The following is an 18,066-nucleotide window of genomic DNA, read 5'->3' on the forward strand; positions in this document are numbered from 1 at the left end:
CCATGCGCGGAGCTTAGGATATGGATTGGTGTGGAGGGGGTGATTGGGCGGGACTTGTGCACCGTCCGGGGCTGTCGCTAACGTTACGTTCCTCTTGCAACTGTTTCAACATCGGTAGAGGCTATGACACAATAAGACGGCCAGACAGAAAGCTTTTAGTTGCCTGAAGTGAGAGATAACGGCAAGTGGCCGGATGACCTCGGAGGGCGTGGCTTTATAAGCTGTGTGAGGCACCTCCCGGCGTGCAGCCGCCCCGCTCCCGATATGCAGAAGTGTAGCTGCCTGCTGCTGCTGCTGCTGGCTGCGGCGTTCTGCCAGGCCGGCCTTGTCCGTCCCAGGAAGGTCCCCAAGCTGTGGCGGCCCCGCCTCTCGGGCAGGATCGTAGGCGGGTCTGCGGCCAGCATCTCGCAGTACCCCTGGCAGCTCTACTATGAGGCGTAAGCATTACAAGTTTCTGAAGTTCTGTTACCTATTGTGCACGTTTATTAGGCTATGTTTACGCTGAACCTCACTGTTAGCACATAGCAGGCACTGTCAGGCAACGACGAAACAACCCCATGACTTCTTGGTGGCACAGTTACTCTGAGGCGTTGGTGCACATTGTGTTTCGAGTAGCGACAATCGCCGGCTGTCCTGAAACTTGAGTTATTGGCTTATCCAAGATTACTCTAGTCATGCCCTTGTTGAGTGGACTGCACCTCGTTTACGCGACTAATCCGCCGCCATACATCGATATGTACAAGAAGAGGGCACTTGTCAGGATACCATATATTAGCACTCCTTCCTGTTCTATTCGCTTGTGGAGCGAGGGAAGAAATGCTTAAATTTTGTAACACCCCACCCGTCACTTATCTGGTTTTGGTGTGTGTTCACCCCAGGTAATTGATTAACAGATCAACAGAGAGTGCAAAACTGCTGCAATATCGGATAACGCAAAGAAAGTAATAAGGCCCTGTGACTCATGATTGAACTACGGTGGCAGTGTTGACATTAATTGATTCAGAATTGATCCCATTGATGTTATATTCAGCTATTGAACACAGATGCAAATGTTGCACATAAAATTAATTAAGAATGTGACTTGGGATTTCAACTACTTGATTGGAAACAGATGCAGTCGATTAGCACAGATTTATTGTAACTCACGACCTTCAATCATCGCATTACATGACTCTCCTACCAGGCAGTGGTAATAAATTACGTTTGCGTGGAGTAAAGCGCGATAAATCAAAAGTAATTCCTATCGACTGACCCAGGCGTAATGCGAAGTGCGAGAAGAATTCTACAATACACGGCCCATGACACCCTCATAGAAACTTTGCCGACATGATCCAGCAAATTAATCAATGACCGGAGCGGCCGCAATATCACCGAATACAGCGTGGCGGAGCGGTGTCGTTGTGCGGACGTCGGCTGACCTCGTGGTGCTGCAAGGCTGCGCTCGTCTTCTCGCTCCTAGCTATCTTGCTCAGTACATAGCTGAACCAAAACTTCCTATCTCCAAGCTCAATCGTTCCGTTTGCTAACTCCTAAACTGCAGAGATTCTCACCCTTTCTCAGGCAAGCTGAGTAAAGAACGCCACGTCCGCACTCTAGGCAAACTGGGAACGGAAGACCTCTACGGAGACTTCTCACAGTCCGCTCCCCCCGGCCGCCACGGTCAATTCTGAGTACTTCCATGGGGTAAACTACCCTCCAGTAAATCGACGCGTTTCCATGTTTTGTGAATTACTTTAGAACCATCACCCGACATTAATTATTCCAATAGGTCCATACTATACCCTCTACAAGATGCATTGTTCCTTGTCAGTCATTTTTGTTCAGCCCCACTGTTCGCTCAACGTGAGTTCGGTGATCTTTAATGACTTCATGTAAGGGGCATAGTTCTTGCCATCTTACAATTACTCCGTGGGAGCTGCACTTGTCTAATCTGACCTTCGCGGTCTCCACAGGAGCGATACTTAGGGAGTTATATCACAGTTTCTTGATACCACAAAATTGGTTCTTGAAACTTTGAAAGAAGGCTTCTACGGGACATTCGCTGTCCAACTTCCAAGTGCACTCACTTTCCTCAGACGATGCGTGGACCAGCGTCTTCGCACTCGACAATCTGTGTGAACGGCTGCAGCATAAATGCTACCAGCGAGCACTGAGATGACCAGACTAAAAAAGAGCTGTGAGCAGCAAGGTTTCAGCATAAACCTATGCTTAGGCCCTTTGTTACTTTCTGGCAGATTAAAACTTGAACCCAGAACGCTGCCTTATCCGCGCAAGTTTCACCATCTGACCTATCAGCAGTATTAAAGATTTAAAGACGAACCTGGAACGGCAAGATTCCACAATCGATTCCTCACCCGGCATACATCTTTTATCTTCTGTAGTGTTTGAAAACAGGTTTCATTCTGCTATACATATCTTGATACTGTCTTTTTATGCTTTTTTATTCCCTTTTTACTGTAACTTTATTTAGCATTTTTCAAACACTTTGCATACTGTACAATATGTCATAGATAACAGGCACTCAGTTATAGTTTACTTAAGAAAATTACTCAAAAAATCTGAAAAACAAATAATATTACGAGGATCGTTCAGTAAGTAACACCTCACATTTTCTTTGAAGAAGCCGTTAATATGCATACACAAAAGTCCGTGTTGGTGTTTTACATTTGATGTCTGTTGTGTGCTCTGGTGAAGTTTCGAACCGTTCTTGGAGATGGCACAGTAGTAGTACAGCGTCAAAATGACGTCTACGTACGACTCATATTACAAGAAGCGTGCTGTTACTGAATTCTTGTGTGCAGAAAGAGAAACCGTGGTGAACATCCATAAATACTTGTGTACAGTGTAGACGATGATGCAGTTGATAGGAATACAGTTGAGCGATGGGAAAAGAAAGTTACAACCTCAGGAAATGCGGAAACAGAGCTCCGTGATCAGCCACGCTCGGTAAGTCCTGTCACAGCCACTGCTCCAGACGTGCCGAATCGTGCGGAAGCAATTATTCGTACCGACCGGCGCATCATTACTCGACAGTTGGCTCTATAGTTGTCGGTCAGCATTGGGCTGCGTTTGCAATGATCGAAACTCTCGGATATTCAAAGAGGTGCTCACGATAGGTTCCACGAATGCTCACAGTGGACCACAAGATTCAAAGAAAGACCATTTCATCTGAATTGTTGGAGGGTTTTGAGATCGGTGGAGAGGCCTTTCTGTCACGGATCGTTACGGGGGACTAAAGCTGGGTGCACTACTTCTCGTCGGAAACAAAAGAAGAAATTCATGACAACCCCTCTGCTGGAAAAGTCATGGTGAGCGTCTTCTGGAATTGTGACGGCGGCATTCTCGTATGTGTGATGCCGAGAGTGTCAACCATCAGTATACGCGAAATCTCTGAATAAACTCAAGAACCGTTTCGGACCTGTTCGATCGATCAAGAATACATCAGAAATCTTGCTCCAACATGATGATGCACGCGCATACACAAGTCTGAGAACCCGGGAGCACACCGCCATATTGGGTTGGACATCATTGCCTCATCCACCCTACAGTCCAGACCTGGCACCCTGAGACTTAGGAGAAGACACTTTGAAGATGACGAGAATGTCAGTCATCCAGTGAAAATATGACCAAGCTTGCAGGACAAGAGCTTTTCCCAGCAGGGAATACATGTTCTTCCACAATGTTGGCGCACTGGCATAGAACGTGATGGAGATTACCTAGAAAAATAGCACATGGACATGACACGTTGATGTATATCGTCACCAAATTCTGACTCTTAACAATAAATATGTTCTTAGGAAACATGTGCGGTATTACTTATTGAACGACCGTCGTAGGATTGGCCGAGGCAAAAGGATACAATTCTTATCGAACTAACTTCTATCTGGGGGTATTAACTTCCTTCCTCCCCACCCCAGATTTTGGTATTATAGCCGAGTCCCAACTCGAAATTAACTTTTCAAAATACTTTAACTAATTCACATACCATTCTCCGTAGAATAATTGTTATATACAGTAGAATATGCCTTAAAACATAGCTGGCACTGGTCAACGCTCAACAAGCACATCAATATCACAACTGAAACTTATACCACTTAGAGTCCCGTCATAAGAAGCCCTACTTATATTGCAAAACCCCAAAGTAACCAGATAGATATAAGATAACTTGTACGATAAGATCGAACTATACTGAAGAGCCAAAGAAATTGGTACACAGTCCCGACATCGTGTAGGACCCCAGCGAGCACGCAGAAGCGCCACAACACGACGTGGCATGGACTCGACTAATGTCTGAACTAGTGCTGGAGGGAAATGACGCCATGAATTCCGCAGAGCTGTCCATAATTGCTTAAGATTACGAGGCGGTGGAATCTTTTCTGTACAGCATTCCATATACGTTCAATAATGTTCATGTATAGAAACTTTCGTGGGTGGCGGAAGTGTTTAAACTCAGAAGAGTGTCCCTGGAGCCAGTCTGTAGCAATTCTGGACGAGTGGGGTGTCCCATTGTCCTGCTGTAATTGCAAAGTTCGTCGGAATGCACAATGGACATGAATGGATGCAAGTGATCAGACAGAATGCTTAAGTACGTGTCACTTGTCAGAATCGTATCTAGATGTATCAGGGGTCCCATTCCCATATTATCCAACAGCACACGCCCCACACCATTACAGAGCCTCCACCAGCTTGAATAGTCCTCTGTTGACACACAGGGTCTACGAGTTCAAGAGGATGTCTCCATACCCCTACACGTCCATCCGTCAGATAGAATTTTAAACGAATCCGACCAGGCAACATATTTCCAATCGTCAACAGTCCAATGTCGATGTGGACAGGCCCTGGCGAGTCGTAAAGCTTTGTGTCGTGCAGTCATCAGGGGTACGCGAGTTGGCCTTCGGCTCGGAAAGCCCATATCGATGATATTTCGCTGAATGGTTCGCACTCTGACTCTTATTGACGGCCCAGCATTGAAATCTGCAGCAGTTTGGGGAAGGGTGCTGGACGATTCTCTTCAGTCGTTGTTGGTCCCGTTCTTGCAGGATCGTTTTCCGGCCGTTCGTGAAAAGGTCGTACGGCGAAATCGCCATTTCATCGCTACCTCCGAGATGCTGTGTCCCATTGCTCGTGCGCCGATTGTAACACCACGTTCAGACTCACTTAAATCTTGATAACGTGCCATTGTAGCAGCAGTAACCGATCAAACAGCTGCGCCAGTCACTTGTCTTATAGAGGCGTTGCCAACCGCAGCACAGTATTCTGCCTGTTTACATATCTCGTTATTTGAATACGCATGTCTGTACCAGGTTTTGGCGCTTCAGTGTATTAACCAATACATTACATTGTTAAAATACAATACTTAAAATTTTTCCATGACACTCGCTGGTCACGATTATGGTCCAGAATATTAAATCTAATAAATACAGCAAGCGCCAGAGTAAAACTTACGTCAAGACACTATGTCTAGCAATTAGGATACACAACATTAACACTCAATACCTACAGTGGTAACGAGTTCATAAATAGATGCCCCAGTGCCTAGCTAGTTATGTCAGAAACGGTTACTACTAAATGGAAGGAGTCGCCTGCCAGTTCTGAACAATTTGCTTAAGCAAGTCGAATTACACGAATTCAGAAAAGATTCCTCAAAACAGTCAGTATGACATCCACCATTTCGGAGAAGAAATACACTCGAACACAGCCTAGAAAAAAATAACGCACTTAAGTAACCGAAGAAACGTACCGCCTGTACTTAATTTTCCTTGTAATTCAGTGTATCCAACCACAAAAGATTTTCCATCGTTGAGGTTCAGTTCACATAATACTCCAAGGTATCGCACATAATTACAATTCATATAATGCTGGCTACCAATCCAGATTCCAATACAAATAACCAAAGAGCAACCTGCCGCAAAAAATATGGCCAAGAGTCAGACCGCTATCAAGGCACATTCTTGATATCTCCGCCAGATAACCGCAGCCGGGCGCTTTCAAGTACTGTCAATATCTTCCCGCTCACAGGGTCACAACAGGCTGTTCGACAAGGCGGTTCGCGTTACTCTCCATAGTAACAAATGGCGCCACTGCACGGAACCCAATATTCTCGTGACAACCATCATGTGTCGCCAAGAGGCACAGTGCCAAAAATAAAATTGTTCTTAAAGTACGATGACAAAAACATGAGATAGTGAGCAAAATGTTACAATGTTACTTTACTAGTAGAGTGTATCTTGAATTTGTGTTCAGCCATTTACTATTGGGGGATTTTCACCTGCCTCGAGATGACTAGGTGTTTGTGTTGTCATCATCAATTCATCATCGTTCACGAAAGTGGTGAAATTGGACTGAGAAAATTTGACTGGGAATTTCTACGGGCGCTGATAACCGCGCAGTTGAAAGCTCCACAAACCAAACATCATCATCGTCATTCACTATAGGGTTGTTGCGTAAGTTCTTAGCGTTCCTCCATTAGTTTAATAAACACAACATCTTCACATTACCGAGACTTTAATCATCAATAGTATATTCTCCTTCACTGTTTACAAGAGTCTGCCTAAGCTGAGGTAATTCTTCGTTTCCACGACTGTAGAAGTCACGTGATTTTGAGACGAAGAACTCGTCGAGCCACGTTCGGAGCGCATTTTCATGTGGAAAGGACGTTTCTTGAAGTTCGATCGATGATGGAAGAGGTGAAGATCTGAGGGCACAGTATCAAGAGAATGAGGTGGGTGCGGAATGGCTTCGCAACTGATATACTGCATTGTGTTTTTTGTCACTCCAGCAGAAAGCGGGCGGGCGTCATCGGAGTGGTGTCACTTCCCGTAGTCTTCCTGGTCGTTGTTCTTGGACTGCGTCTGCAAGACATCTCAGTTGTTGACAATACATTTCAGTAGTGATAGTTATACCTCGGGGAAGCAATTCGTAGCGCACTACAACGTCGTTGTTCCACCAGATGCATAACGTTATCTTTTGTGGATGCTCAGTTGGGCAGTTTCTCCTTTGTTAGGGCCCAGCCATTCCTTTTGTTCCTTTGTTAGTATAAAGACGCCATTTCGCGTCACCAGTAACGACACAGGATACGAATGGTCGTGTTGTCCTCAAGCAAACAGAGATGAATGTATGGCCGTCTGATGATTTTTTTGATCTTGGTTTAGAGCAAGCGGTAATCATATACCCGATTTCCGAACCCTCCCCATTGCATGCAAATCTCGTACGAAGGAGGAATGACCGCAATTCACGAGTAGAGTTCTGACACTCCACTCTTTTTCACATTCGTCAGACATCAGCAAAAACAACCTTTGAGTGCGTTAGCGTCACTAGAATAAATTACTGGGGGTAGGAACGGACCCTTACTCTACGACAGATCACATCGGTGTTTGGCTGTACAAGATTGGTTTATTTTCTGTATTGTTGTCAGTGAAGCACACTGGTTTCCATAGAATGTAACATGACAATTTCAGGACAACTGTGAAGATACCGTATTACGTCCGGATTCGCACAAATATCACTGAACACAACAATATCAAATTTAAATAGAAGGTTCTCCACAAGTTTGTTCTCACATCTAGACAGTTAAGCAATGTCTGAGTTAGACAATATTACGTCAAATCATCCGATTTCGGTTTTAAGTTCGGTACTATTTAGGATGACAATCAAGTCTACAGAGGATGGTTAGTTTTTGTGACAAGAAATGCAAAAGATTACTCAAGGTTGCTCGTGTTCACAGTGGACGCAAGCTTGTGATCCAAAAATTTTACGCTTCTGCCAGCGGCATTTACATTGAGTTGAGATGTGTTGTCGGCTGCATGGGTGCTCTTGCCCTCTGAAAATCCTATTAAAAGCTAATCAAAATCTTTACTGATTTTGACAGCTGAAACAGCCCTATGTTTCTCGTTAGGCGAGAAAACATGCACTCATCCCTAGGCTGGAATTTATGGCGATATACACGTCCATAGATGGAGCAGTGTGTATACTTCAACGCCTTCTCAGTTCTCGCAAGGACAATTAACTACGTAGCTGTTTCATTTCTCCACTACCGGAGTTCAACGGCTCTTCAGCTGATTTCTAGTTGAATTTCAGCCAAAGTGAACGCAGTGTTTACATAAAATTCCTCTTTTGGCGCCATGCAGGGCGTCATGCGTCCTGTTGTTCTAAAGCCAATGGGAGCGTTCCTTTCATCTCGAGGAAACTACCCTGGCCAATCGCGAATGGTGTACCTTCAAACTGCGCCATAGTCTAGCCACTTCTGCTCCTTCCGAGGTAATGTCAGCCAGTTGGATATTCTGTTCCCGCTCCTGACGCCTAAAAGTTACACATGTACATCACGAGAGCACCATGGACCTTTCACATGATCAGTAAATGCTACTCTCTTTTAACTGCATCTCAGAGCTGTTGGTATCCATCTGGTAATTTCCCAACTCAATTTTCTAAAGAATTTCTCTGTCACCGGCAGTTCTGGGCCATCAGCTGCTCCCTTCGATATATTGCCTGGTGTGTTCGCTGTCTCCCTCGCCACAGGTCACGCCTGTTAAAAGCGTTTCTTTGCATGCGGGCCATCGCTGCGCAACCTGAGACTGTCCCATACTCAATCGTCTCTTCAAGCAGACTTTTCAAAAAAAAAAAAAATGTTTCAAATGGCTCTATGGGACTTAACTTCTGAGGTCATCAGTCCCCTAGAACGTAGAACTACTTAAGTCTAACTAACCTAAGGACATCACACACATCCATGCCCGAGGCAGGATTCAAACCTGCGACTGTAGCGGTCGCGCGGTTCCAGACTGTAGCGCCTGGAACAGCTCGGCCACCCCGGCCGGCAGATTTTTTCACGTTTTTGCTCATTGACATGTAGGACTGGGGTTCGGTGTGTTAATACTGTCGAATCTAGTGTCATACCTTTTTGCATTACACACAGTACATTTTGTTAGGCAAATCTCCTCACTATCACTGAAGTATGTCATGAGACATATCAATCTACTCGTTACGACGTATAAAATCTCCGGTAAGGGGTGACATTAACATTCAATCTAGTTGCCACCTTACACAGTGACGTGTATCATTGTGGATTAATGCGTTTGAACAGTCCTCATCAAACCCCGAATGTCATTTCGAACGATGCTTCTTAAAAAGAAACAACCATTCTTTTGATGTACTCTGTCCAATGGCGTTATCCACGTTAATGGCGCAAATATTTCTGGCTGGCTTCTCGGCTATCAGCCCTCTATTAAACACAGACAGAAGATCATATCGGAGATGCTACGATTTCTTCATGTAGTACATCATTTCCTAGCATCCATAGCTCCACTCATTCTCACCAGACGACAAAATAACAATATACAAACTCAAATTTCAAAAGTGAATAACAAACAAAAAAATTACAATCCATATAAAACCCACAGCAACAGAAACACCAGTACGCGGAACGAAAATACAAACTTACGCACCAACTTCTCTACTGGCCATTGAAATTGCTGCACCAAGAGGAAATACAGATGATAAACGGCTATTCATTGGACAAATATAGTATACTAGAACTGGCATGTGATGACATTTTGAAGCAATTTGGGTGCATAGATCCTGAGAAATCAGTACCCAGAACGACCACCTCTGGCCGTAATAACGGCCTTGATACGACTGGGCATTGAGTCAGAGCTTGGATGGCGCGTACAGGACAGTTCATCAAGATTAGTGACTGGCATATTGTGACGAGCCAGTTGCTCGGTCACCATTGACCAGACGTTTTCAATTGGTGAGAGACTGGAGAATGTGCTGACCAGGACAGCAGTCGAACATTTTCTGTATCCAGAAAGGCCCGCGCAGGACCTGCAACATGCGGTCGTGCATTATCTTGCTGAAATGTAGGGTTTCGCAGGAATCGAATGAAGGGTAGAGCCACAGGTCGTAACATATCTGAAATGTAACGTCCACTGTTCAAAGTGCCGTCAGTGATAACAAGAGGTGACCGAGACGTGTAACCAACGGCACCCCATACCATCACATCGGGTGATACGCCAGTATGTCGATGACGAATACACGCTTCTAATGTGCGTTCACCGCGATGTCGCCAAACACGGATGGGACGATCATGATGCTGTAAACAGAACCTGGATTCATCCGAAAAAATGACGTTTTGCCATTCGTGCACCCATGTTCGTCGTTGAGTACACCATCGCAGGCGCTCCTGTCTGTCATGCAGCGTCAAGAGTAACCACAGCCATGGTCTCTGAACTGATAGTCCATGCTGATGCAAACGTCGTCGAACTGTTCGTGCAGATGGTTGTTGTCTTGCAAACGTCCCCATCTGTTGACTCAGGGATCGAGAGGTGGCTGCACGATCCGTTACAGCCATGCGGATTAGATGCCTGTCGTTTCGACTGCTAGTGATATGAGGCCGTTGGGATTGAGCACGGCGTTCCGTATCACCCTCCTGAACCCACCTATTCCATATTCTGCTAACAGTATTTGGATCTCGACCAACGCGAGCAGCAATGTCGCGATACGATAAACCGCAATCGCGATAGGTTACAATCCGACCTTTGTCAAAGTCCGATACGTGATGGTACGCATTTGTCCTCCTTACATGAGGCGTCACAACAACGTTTCACCAGGCAACGGCGGTCAACTTCTGTTTGTGTATGAGAAATCGGTTGGAATCTTTCCACATGTCAGCATGTTGTGGATGTCGCCAACCTTGTGTGAATGCTCTGAAAAGCTAATCATTTGCATATCACAGCATCTTCTTCGTGTCGATTAAATTCCGCGTCTTTAGCACGTCATCCTCGTGGTGTAGCAATTTTAATGGCCAGTATTGTAGTACCCAACGTACCTTACATGGGACCAGAAGTAACAGGCGCTTGCTGTCACTCAGGAACGGCTCCCCGTGCGGAGCGTCCATCATCAGCAGCAACTGGGCGCTGTCGGCGGCCCACTGCGTGGAAGGCGTGTCGCTGACCAGCCTCCAACTACGTGCCGGCACCTCTACCAGAGGCAGCGGCGGCAGCGTACACTCGGTGTCGGGCGGCCAGTCGCACTCCAGCTACAACTCGGCCACCGTCGACTACGACATCTGCGTGCTGCAGGTGTCCAACGCCTTCAGCTTCGGCTCCAACGTGCAGACCGTCTCCCTGACGTCGTCAGAGCCCTCGGCGGGAACCTCCGTCACCGTCTCCGGGTTTGGGGCGCTGAGCTCCGGCGGATTGTCGTCTAACCTGCAGGCCGTCACAGTCCAGATCATAGACCGCAACACGTGCAACGCCGCTTACGGCAGCATCACCTCCCGCATGATCTGCGCCGGTGTCACGGGCGGCGGCAAGGACGCCTGCCAGGGAGACAGCGGCGGTCCTCTGGTGTCAGGCTCCACGCAGGTCGGCATCGTGTCATTCGGCGCTGGATGCGGTCTGGCCGACTATCCAGGGGTTTATGCCAACGTCGCTAATCTCCGCTCTTGGATCCAGTCTGCTACCGGCGTGTGACGAGACAATAAATAAACACTTTTAATTAACCATCAGATTGTACTTTTCTCAAGCAGAACCAGCTCAGTATCACAAAAAATACTCCCTACACCATCCTTTCCTCATACACAAACATAAGTGACTCAGTACTACGAAAAAAATCACTTCATCAATTACCTGCTTTCTTTTCATCTTCCTTGCCTGATAAAACTTGGTCAGTACCTGCAATATTCAAACAATGTCTAAAATTTCACTGGTTGGAGCGTGCGCTTTCATCACAGAAGAAGATAATAACACGGGTTTCTCTCTGAATATCGAAATGGCAGATATCAAATAAATCAAGAGAGGAGGCGCATCAAGACTTGTTAAAATACCTGTGCGATTTTACGCAGAATATGGAACAAGCTTTGTTCCTCTTCTACTAGCCTTTTATTTTAGTTCACTGCAACGTTAAAATCAATATGAGAAACGTGCACTCCATTCTTTTATCGACGAACTTTCGTTTGACAGGTACGCATAATTACTGGCGAGCATCGCTGACATCAGTCTATTGTAGAATTCTATAACAGATCTACAGATGTATGGTCCTCGAACCATTATCATCCTTGAGATGCCCAGGGTTATAAACAGTAGTACTGATTTTGATACTGTGTTCCTTGATTTCCAGACAGCATTCGATACACTTCATAACTTTCACAGCTGGCCGGTGTGGCCGTGAGGTTCTAGGCGCTTCAGTCTACGGTCTCAGGTTCGAATCCTGCCTCGGGCATGGATGTGTGTGATGTCCTTAGGTTAGTTAGGTTTAAGTAGTTCTAAGTTCTAGGGAACGTTAAGTCCCATAGTGCTCAGAGTCATTTGAACCATAACTTTCACATAGCAGACAAAATACGAACTTATTCAATATTGCATCAGCTTCGTGACTGGATTCAGGACTTACAACCCGATAGAACTTTATATTTTCTGAACAGACGATATCATCAGATATAACTAACTTCGTGAGATCAGGAGAGTATTATAAGCTATCACTGTTCACGATATATGTAATAATCAGAGGATGAGGTAAGAAGTTCCGTTAGGCAGTGTTGAATGAATCTTTTGTCTAGGAAAGTTACAACATGAAAACCGTAGAGGAAAGAAGGCCGAGCTTCAGACGAGCAGCGCTTGGCGCAGAGACTCCCAGCATTAATAAACGGGCACGAAAAAGTATACTGCACACACATGTGCAACAAAGCCCATTGTCATTTCGGTATGTGTAATCCACTGTAAACAGTAACAACTGTGGTCTGGGAGTAATTGCCCGTAGCGACCTAAAGCAGAAATATCACATAAAAACAGTTTTGGAAAAAGAAGGCAAGCAGGAATTCATTAGAACAATGCTGAGGAAATGTAATTCATCCATCAAAGTAAGTGTTCAGCCAGTTCTTGAACACTGTTCATGAATATTGCATTGTTACCAGGCAGAGGTAATAAAGGAAGTAGGAAAGGTCCTACGAAGTGCCTTACGTTTCGTTACACTTTCGTTTAATAAGCACAGAAAAGTTAGGAAAGTGCTCATTAGACTCCAGTGACAGACAAGGAGAGATTTCCTGTTAAAATTCTGCGAGTGCCCGTTTCAAACAGTCTCACACTGTACGGGGTGTCCCAGGAGGAGTGGTCAGTATTCAAAGACATGGCAAGAACGATTATTCGAAGCAAAACATTCCAGTAAACGTGGGCTCTAAAATGCATACCTTAAGGGGTATGAGTACCTCGTCATCTTCGATCCTGTGAACCAAATCTTTTTCTAGTGTAAGCTCTTTGCTTTTTTGCTTTCAGTATTTTGAGAGGTAGTAGTATGGAGGAAAACGTCCATTAACATGCACATCTTATGTGCTATGCACATCTTATGTGCTATGAGTACTAGTCCATCTTCGCCACTGTGAAGAATTAGAGCTCTTACGGAAACTTACCAACACTAGTTCTTCCGACACAGCAATCGCGAATAGCGCAGCAAAAGATGGCAACTGACAGCGGTGCCAGAAATACCCTCCGCTGCAAACTGCAAGGTAGCTTGCGTGGCAGAGATGAAGATATAAATGTGGAAGATTGAGCATTTGCCACAAGACTTTTTCTCAAGACCTGGTATGCCTGAAAGATCTCTTTGATTTGTCTGTTACGCGTCATGGATTTACTAGAGTAAGCGTGAGGTCGCTAAATTGCTATGACGTGCTGGCTCTAGACTTTTGAAGGTAGTCGCGTCGATTCCCTGATACAGGGAAGTCTACAGTAGCAGACTTTGGCAGAAGTAGCGACGGATAGGCGCAATTCACCAGACAGTGCGCCTTTTGCCTGAGTTAATTACAAACCCTCTGCCGCGCTACGTCACTGCTTTTGACCACCCGCATCTCCAACAGACACTTGTGGAAAAGCTACCACTCTGGCGCTCTTCCAGAGTATCTGGTGCTCGGTTGCATTCCCTCCATGCTCGCATTGTTGTAATCGGTGCATGCAGCAATCACGTGTTTCCCAAGCTATGATACCTTGATGTGATGTCAAGTGGAGACAGATCCACAACAACTGAAAAATTAATCTAATATTTTTTTCATTCCATTGCTGCATTTGTCTTTACAGTGTAACCGGATTCGTTCAGATGCTGAACTTCTTCAAATATACATTGAAAAAACTTAAAAACAAAAGATTTGTTAAATGTCATCTTACATAACTAATTTGAAACATATGATAAATGTACCAATGTATAATAAATATAATAGTGTCTAAAACCCCACTGTCGCTGCAAAGCAGTACCTCATTTTTGAGTACTGAGCGCAGCCTTCGTAAGTCACTACTGTACCTAAATTTGTGGACTCATATTCATATCATGTGCGTACTTTACCATAGAGTTGTACAAATACAGACATGTCGAACGGCATCAGCGCACGACCTGAGATACGAAAGAGATATTTCTGTGCACATCATTGCTCTTTGTTGTTCAGGAGCTCCACGATCATTGAGCATTGGAAAACGCGGCATACCTCGAATAACTTGCTAAAGACATTCAAAAGCTAAGATCGCTTAAGAATTTCTTTATTTAAAACAACCGATTTCTACAGGCTTTGCTGTCACCTTGAGGTCTTAAAGAATATTTTTATTATGAAAGGTGTTCTTTTTAAGTTGGACCTCATGCCAGGTTGTCATGCACATTAACTTAAGAAGAACGGGTTTCATGTTTCATACAAAAATATTCTTTAAGACCTGAAGATGTCACAAAGTATATCGAAACTGATTGTTTTACGTAAATAAATTTTTATGCGATACTGGCTTTTAGTAGGTAAAACAGATCGCTCCTTCTGTCTTCTCAAAATGACAAAATTCAGTCAACTTAGGTTCGATTTGTGTGTGTTGCGTGATCTTATTTCTGCAAACAGATGTGTGCCACATCGTCTTAATTTTTGAAAGCGGCAGTAAAGTACAAACCTTAACTGTAGTGCTGACGTCCTTTAACATTTAAACTCAATTACATAGGGAAAACCGCGCAGTACGTGAAAATGAGCTTTCTCTCTGCATTAATACAAATAAATGCATCTGACAGTGACTTTTACCCTTCTTTCTGAGCAATCATTTTATTTCCAATAGCTTTCCATGACATCCATCATGGGCATTGTTAGACTCTTCTCAAGCTTGTACCAAATAGCCATATCGAAGTCACATTTCGAAGGTCCACATTGTTATTAGATCGCACCTTGCGTTAGCACCCTCCGCAATTTTGTCAAGGATACACCAGACGGTCAGGTAAGAATAGCTTTGTTAAGTGTATGAGCAGTTCGATACCCTGACAGAGTGTGGTTCACGTCTCATGACGTGTCTGAGATCCTACCTGCGCCAGATATCCACATGGCCACTCATCATGATGCACACGTGCTGAAAGACATTCGTCCTGTCAGAGTTAGTCAGAGCCAGTGAATAGGTTTGTTATTATCAAGTGTCTGGCTGCAAGTCTGCCAACAAGTACTCTACAAGCTATCACGATGTGAGGTTAGAAGAGGATCATTTACGGAATGGAAAATAAAACACCAAAGGCTCAATGTACACTCATCATGCTTGCATGGTTCATGGAAAAAAAAAAAAGATATGAAATATTTATTATGTGAAAATGTGAATGGATGAAAAAATGGGGAAGAAATGGCTTTAAATATTTATGTTATTTACTCTTTCAGTACGAACTTTGTTGTAGAACCCCTTATTTACGTGTGGTAATAAAAATTCATTTAGACAGAATTAAGCACATTTAAAATCACCCTCTCATGCTGATAAATTCAAACTAACTGATTAATACCATTTATTTCAAACTTATTTCAATTAATTTTTTTACGTATTTCGGCCTTGGCACACATTTTCTAGATGCAGTGGTTTTTAAATATTTACTGAATTCTTTCCCGGCGTTAGCAATGGAACACAAGACTGTCTCTGTAAGCATAAAATGGTTAAATATTGCCAAGCCGACCTGAACGTTTAATTATCATTGACAAAACACACTTCACTATATGTTTAAGTTATTTGCATTTAGAAATGGAAAGAACCAACAGATTAACAACTTCAACGTTAATTATCCGCCTATGAATGCACAAATGTAAAACCAGTAATAAATTCAGTCAGCCTCAGGATCGCTGTAAAAGAAAAATATTTCGTAATTCACTGCTAATTTTACCTGCTCCCGATTTACGGATTTGGTTAATATTATAGCAGAACAATTTTTTTAATGCGCCGCCGCTGCAAATCGTTCGGTCGCGGCACAGCCCAGCAACACCAACGATAATCGCTAAAAAAGCTGAAAATTCTTTAAAGAAATAATATAGATGACATGGGCAAGCTAATTTACATTAGTAATAAACAATTTTGATAAATTATAATGTATTTAGATCATAACAATAATTTAAATTACACACCTGTACAATTTCTCCTCTAATGGCGGCTACAGATAGATACAGACAAAAGAAGTCTACTCATTCATACAATGCCATGTCACAAGTTCCTCTCTCTCTCTCAGCTCTAGAGGAAGACGACAAAGAATACACATTATGTAGTGCTTTTTATACTATTGCTGATTGTGAATGTCTCCTTGTAATCTTACAACATTATTTTCCTCTGTGGTTATATTTTACATTTTTTCATCGCAGATATTAACATATTTCGTAATTACATTATGAGTATAGAAATATTACAATAATAAATACATCGAAAATATTACAGAAAATATTACAATAATAATCAACGTCCTCTACACAAAATTAAATAACATTTTTTGTTAAATAATTACAGTACATACGAATTGCTTCATAGCGGCGTACATAGTACAATTAAATGTCATTTCATTTTATTAATAGTGTGTGTGCTGCCAGGGAACGTTACAATGGGCCCTGATAGAGGACAACAACGGCGACAAATTAAAGCACTGCCCTTTGGATTGAGTTGAAACCTCATACAGAACAGATAAATACTGATCCCGTGACTGGTCATTTGATGAAACAGTGAAATCGTACAATGTAGGCTTTCACGACCGGTGTTGTCTTCAGATGAAACTTCCGGGCTGAGAGGCCGTGGTTGATGTATAAAATCTTCTGAGGTCGTCCAGCTGGTGCCACTGAGGCTCCAGGTACTCTCGCATTTATAGGGCGCACAGAGGGCACCGCCATTCGTCACGTGATGCCAACGGTATGCCTATCTTTGGAAAGCGTCATCATTCTCGATTAAGAGTAATCGATTGTCATTGTGATGGCGCAAAGTCGACATTATAAACTGCAAAAGACGCCCGACTCTGCCTAGCAACACTTGGGGTATACAAGATTCCATGCAGTTGTGGACAAGTATATATTGGAACAACAGAAAGAAGTGTAAACACTCGCTTAGCCGAACATAAAAGAAATTGTCGCTTAGGACACATCGAAAAATCGGCCGTAGCTGAGCATGTTTTTCGAGATGAGAACCACGAAATTAAATTTAATGAGACAAGTGTTCTATCATGAACATCCCATTATCATGCGCGCATGCATAGAGAAGCACTAGAGATTCACAAACACCGTAACAATTTCAGTAGAAAAGAGGAAGTTTTAAAGTTAGACAAAAGTTTTCTCACCTCCCACCTAACAGTCATAGTACTTTCAGTGGATCCTGATACAGTTAAGAATTCCTGTGTGATGGTCTGGATAGATCTCTGCCTATTACACATTACGACCCTCTTCAACTGTCGGCGGTCTCTGTCAGTCAGCATTGTCATGCTGGCAGATTCCATCGTTCGGATGCAGCTGCTTTTTCCTCAGAACTACGAAATCTACTAGTATGACAATGCAACGTGTTACACATCTGGCAGTATATATGTGTGGTTCGAAGCACACCGCGATGAGTTTTCCGCACCCCCTGGCCACCAGACTCCCCGGATTTAAACCCACTCGAGAATCTGTAGGACATCCACGATTGGGCTGTTCGCTTCATGGATCCTTAAGAGAGAAAACTAGCTCAGATGCCCACGACACAGGTGTCGACATGGTTCCACATCCCTGTCGATACCTTCCAGAACCTTACTGACTCTCTATCTATATGTCTCGGAGCCGTCCATGTTGCAAAAGGTTGTTATTCAGGTTTTTCACAA

The 18,066-nt window shown here is 43.8% G+C and overlaps 1 protein-coding gene across 3 annotated transcripts in view; it reads left to right on the forward strand.

The window, feature by feature from the left end:
• The first annotated feature begins 248 nt into the window (after positions 1-248).
• LOC126273087 (trypsin delta-like) overlaps positions 249-18,066 on the forward strand; it is a 166,819-nt gene continuing 149,001 nt past the window's right edge. The window contains exons 1-2 of one of the 3 annotated variants that reach the window (XM_049976502.1): positions 249-437; positions 10,862-11,500. In XM_049976502.1, coding sequence (XP_049832459.1) covers positions 265-437; positions 10,862-11,465 — 777 coding nt within the window. In that variant the 5' untranslated portion in view covers positions 249-264 and the 3' untranslated portion in view covers positions 11,466-11,500. Of the gene's footprint in view, positions 438-10,861; positions 11,501-18,066 lie in introns of those variants that run through there. The other 2 variants (XM_049976503.1, XM_049976504.1) reach the window with 2 other exon arrangements.

This window comes from Schistocerca gregaria, chromosome 5, assembly GCF_023897955.1.
Source record: "Schistocerca gregaria isolate iqSchGreg1 chromosome 5, iqSchGreg1.2, whole genome shotgun sequence".
NCBI lineage: Eukaryota > Metazoa > Arthropoda > Insecta > Orthoptera > Acrididae > Schistocerca > Schistocerca gregaria.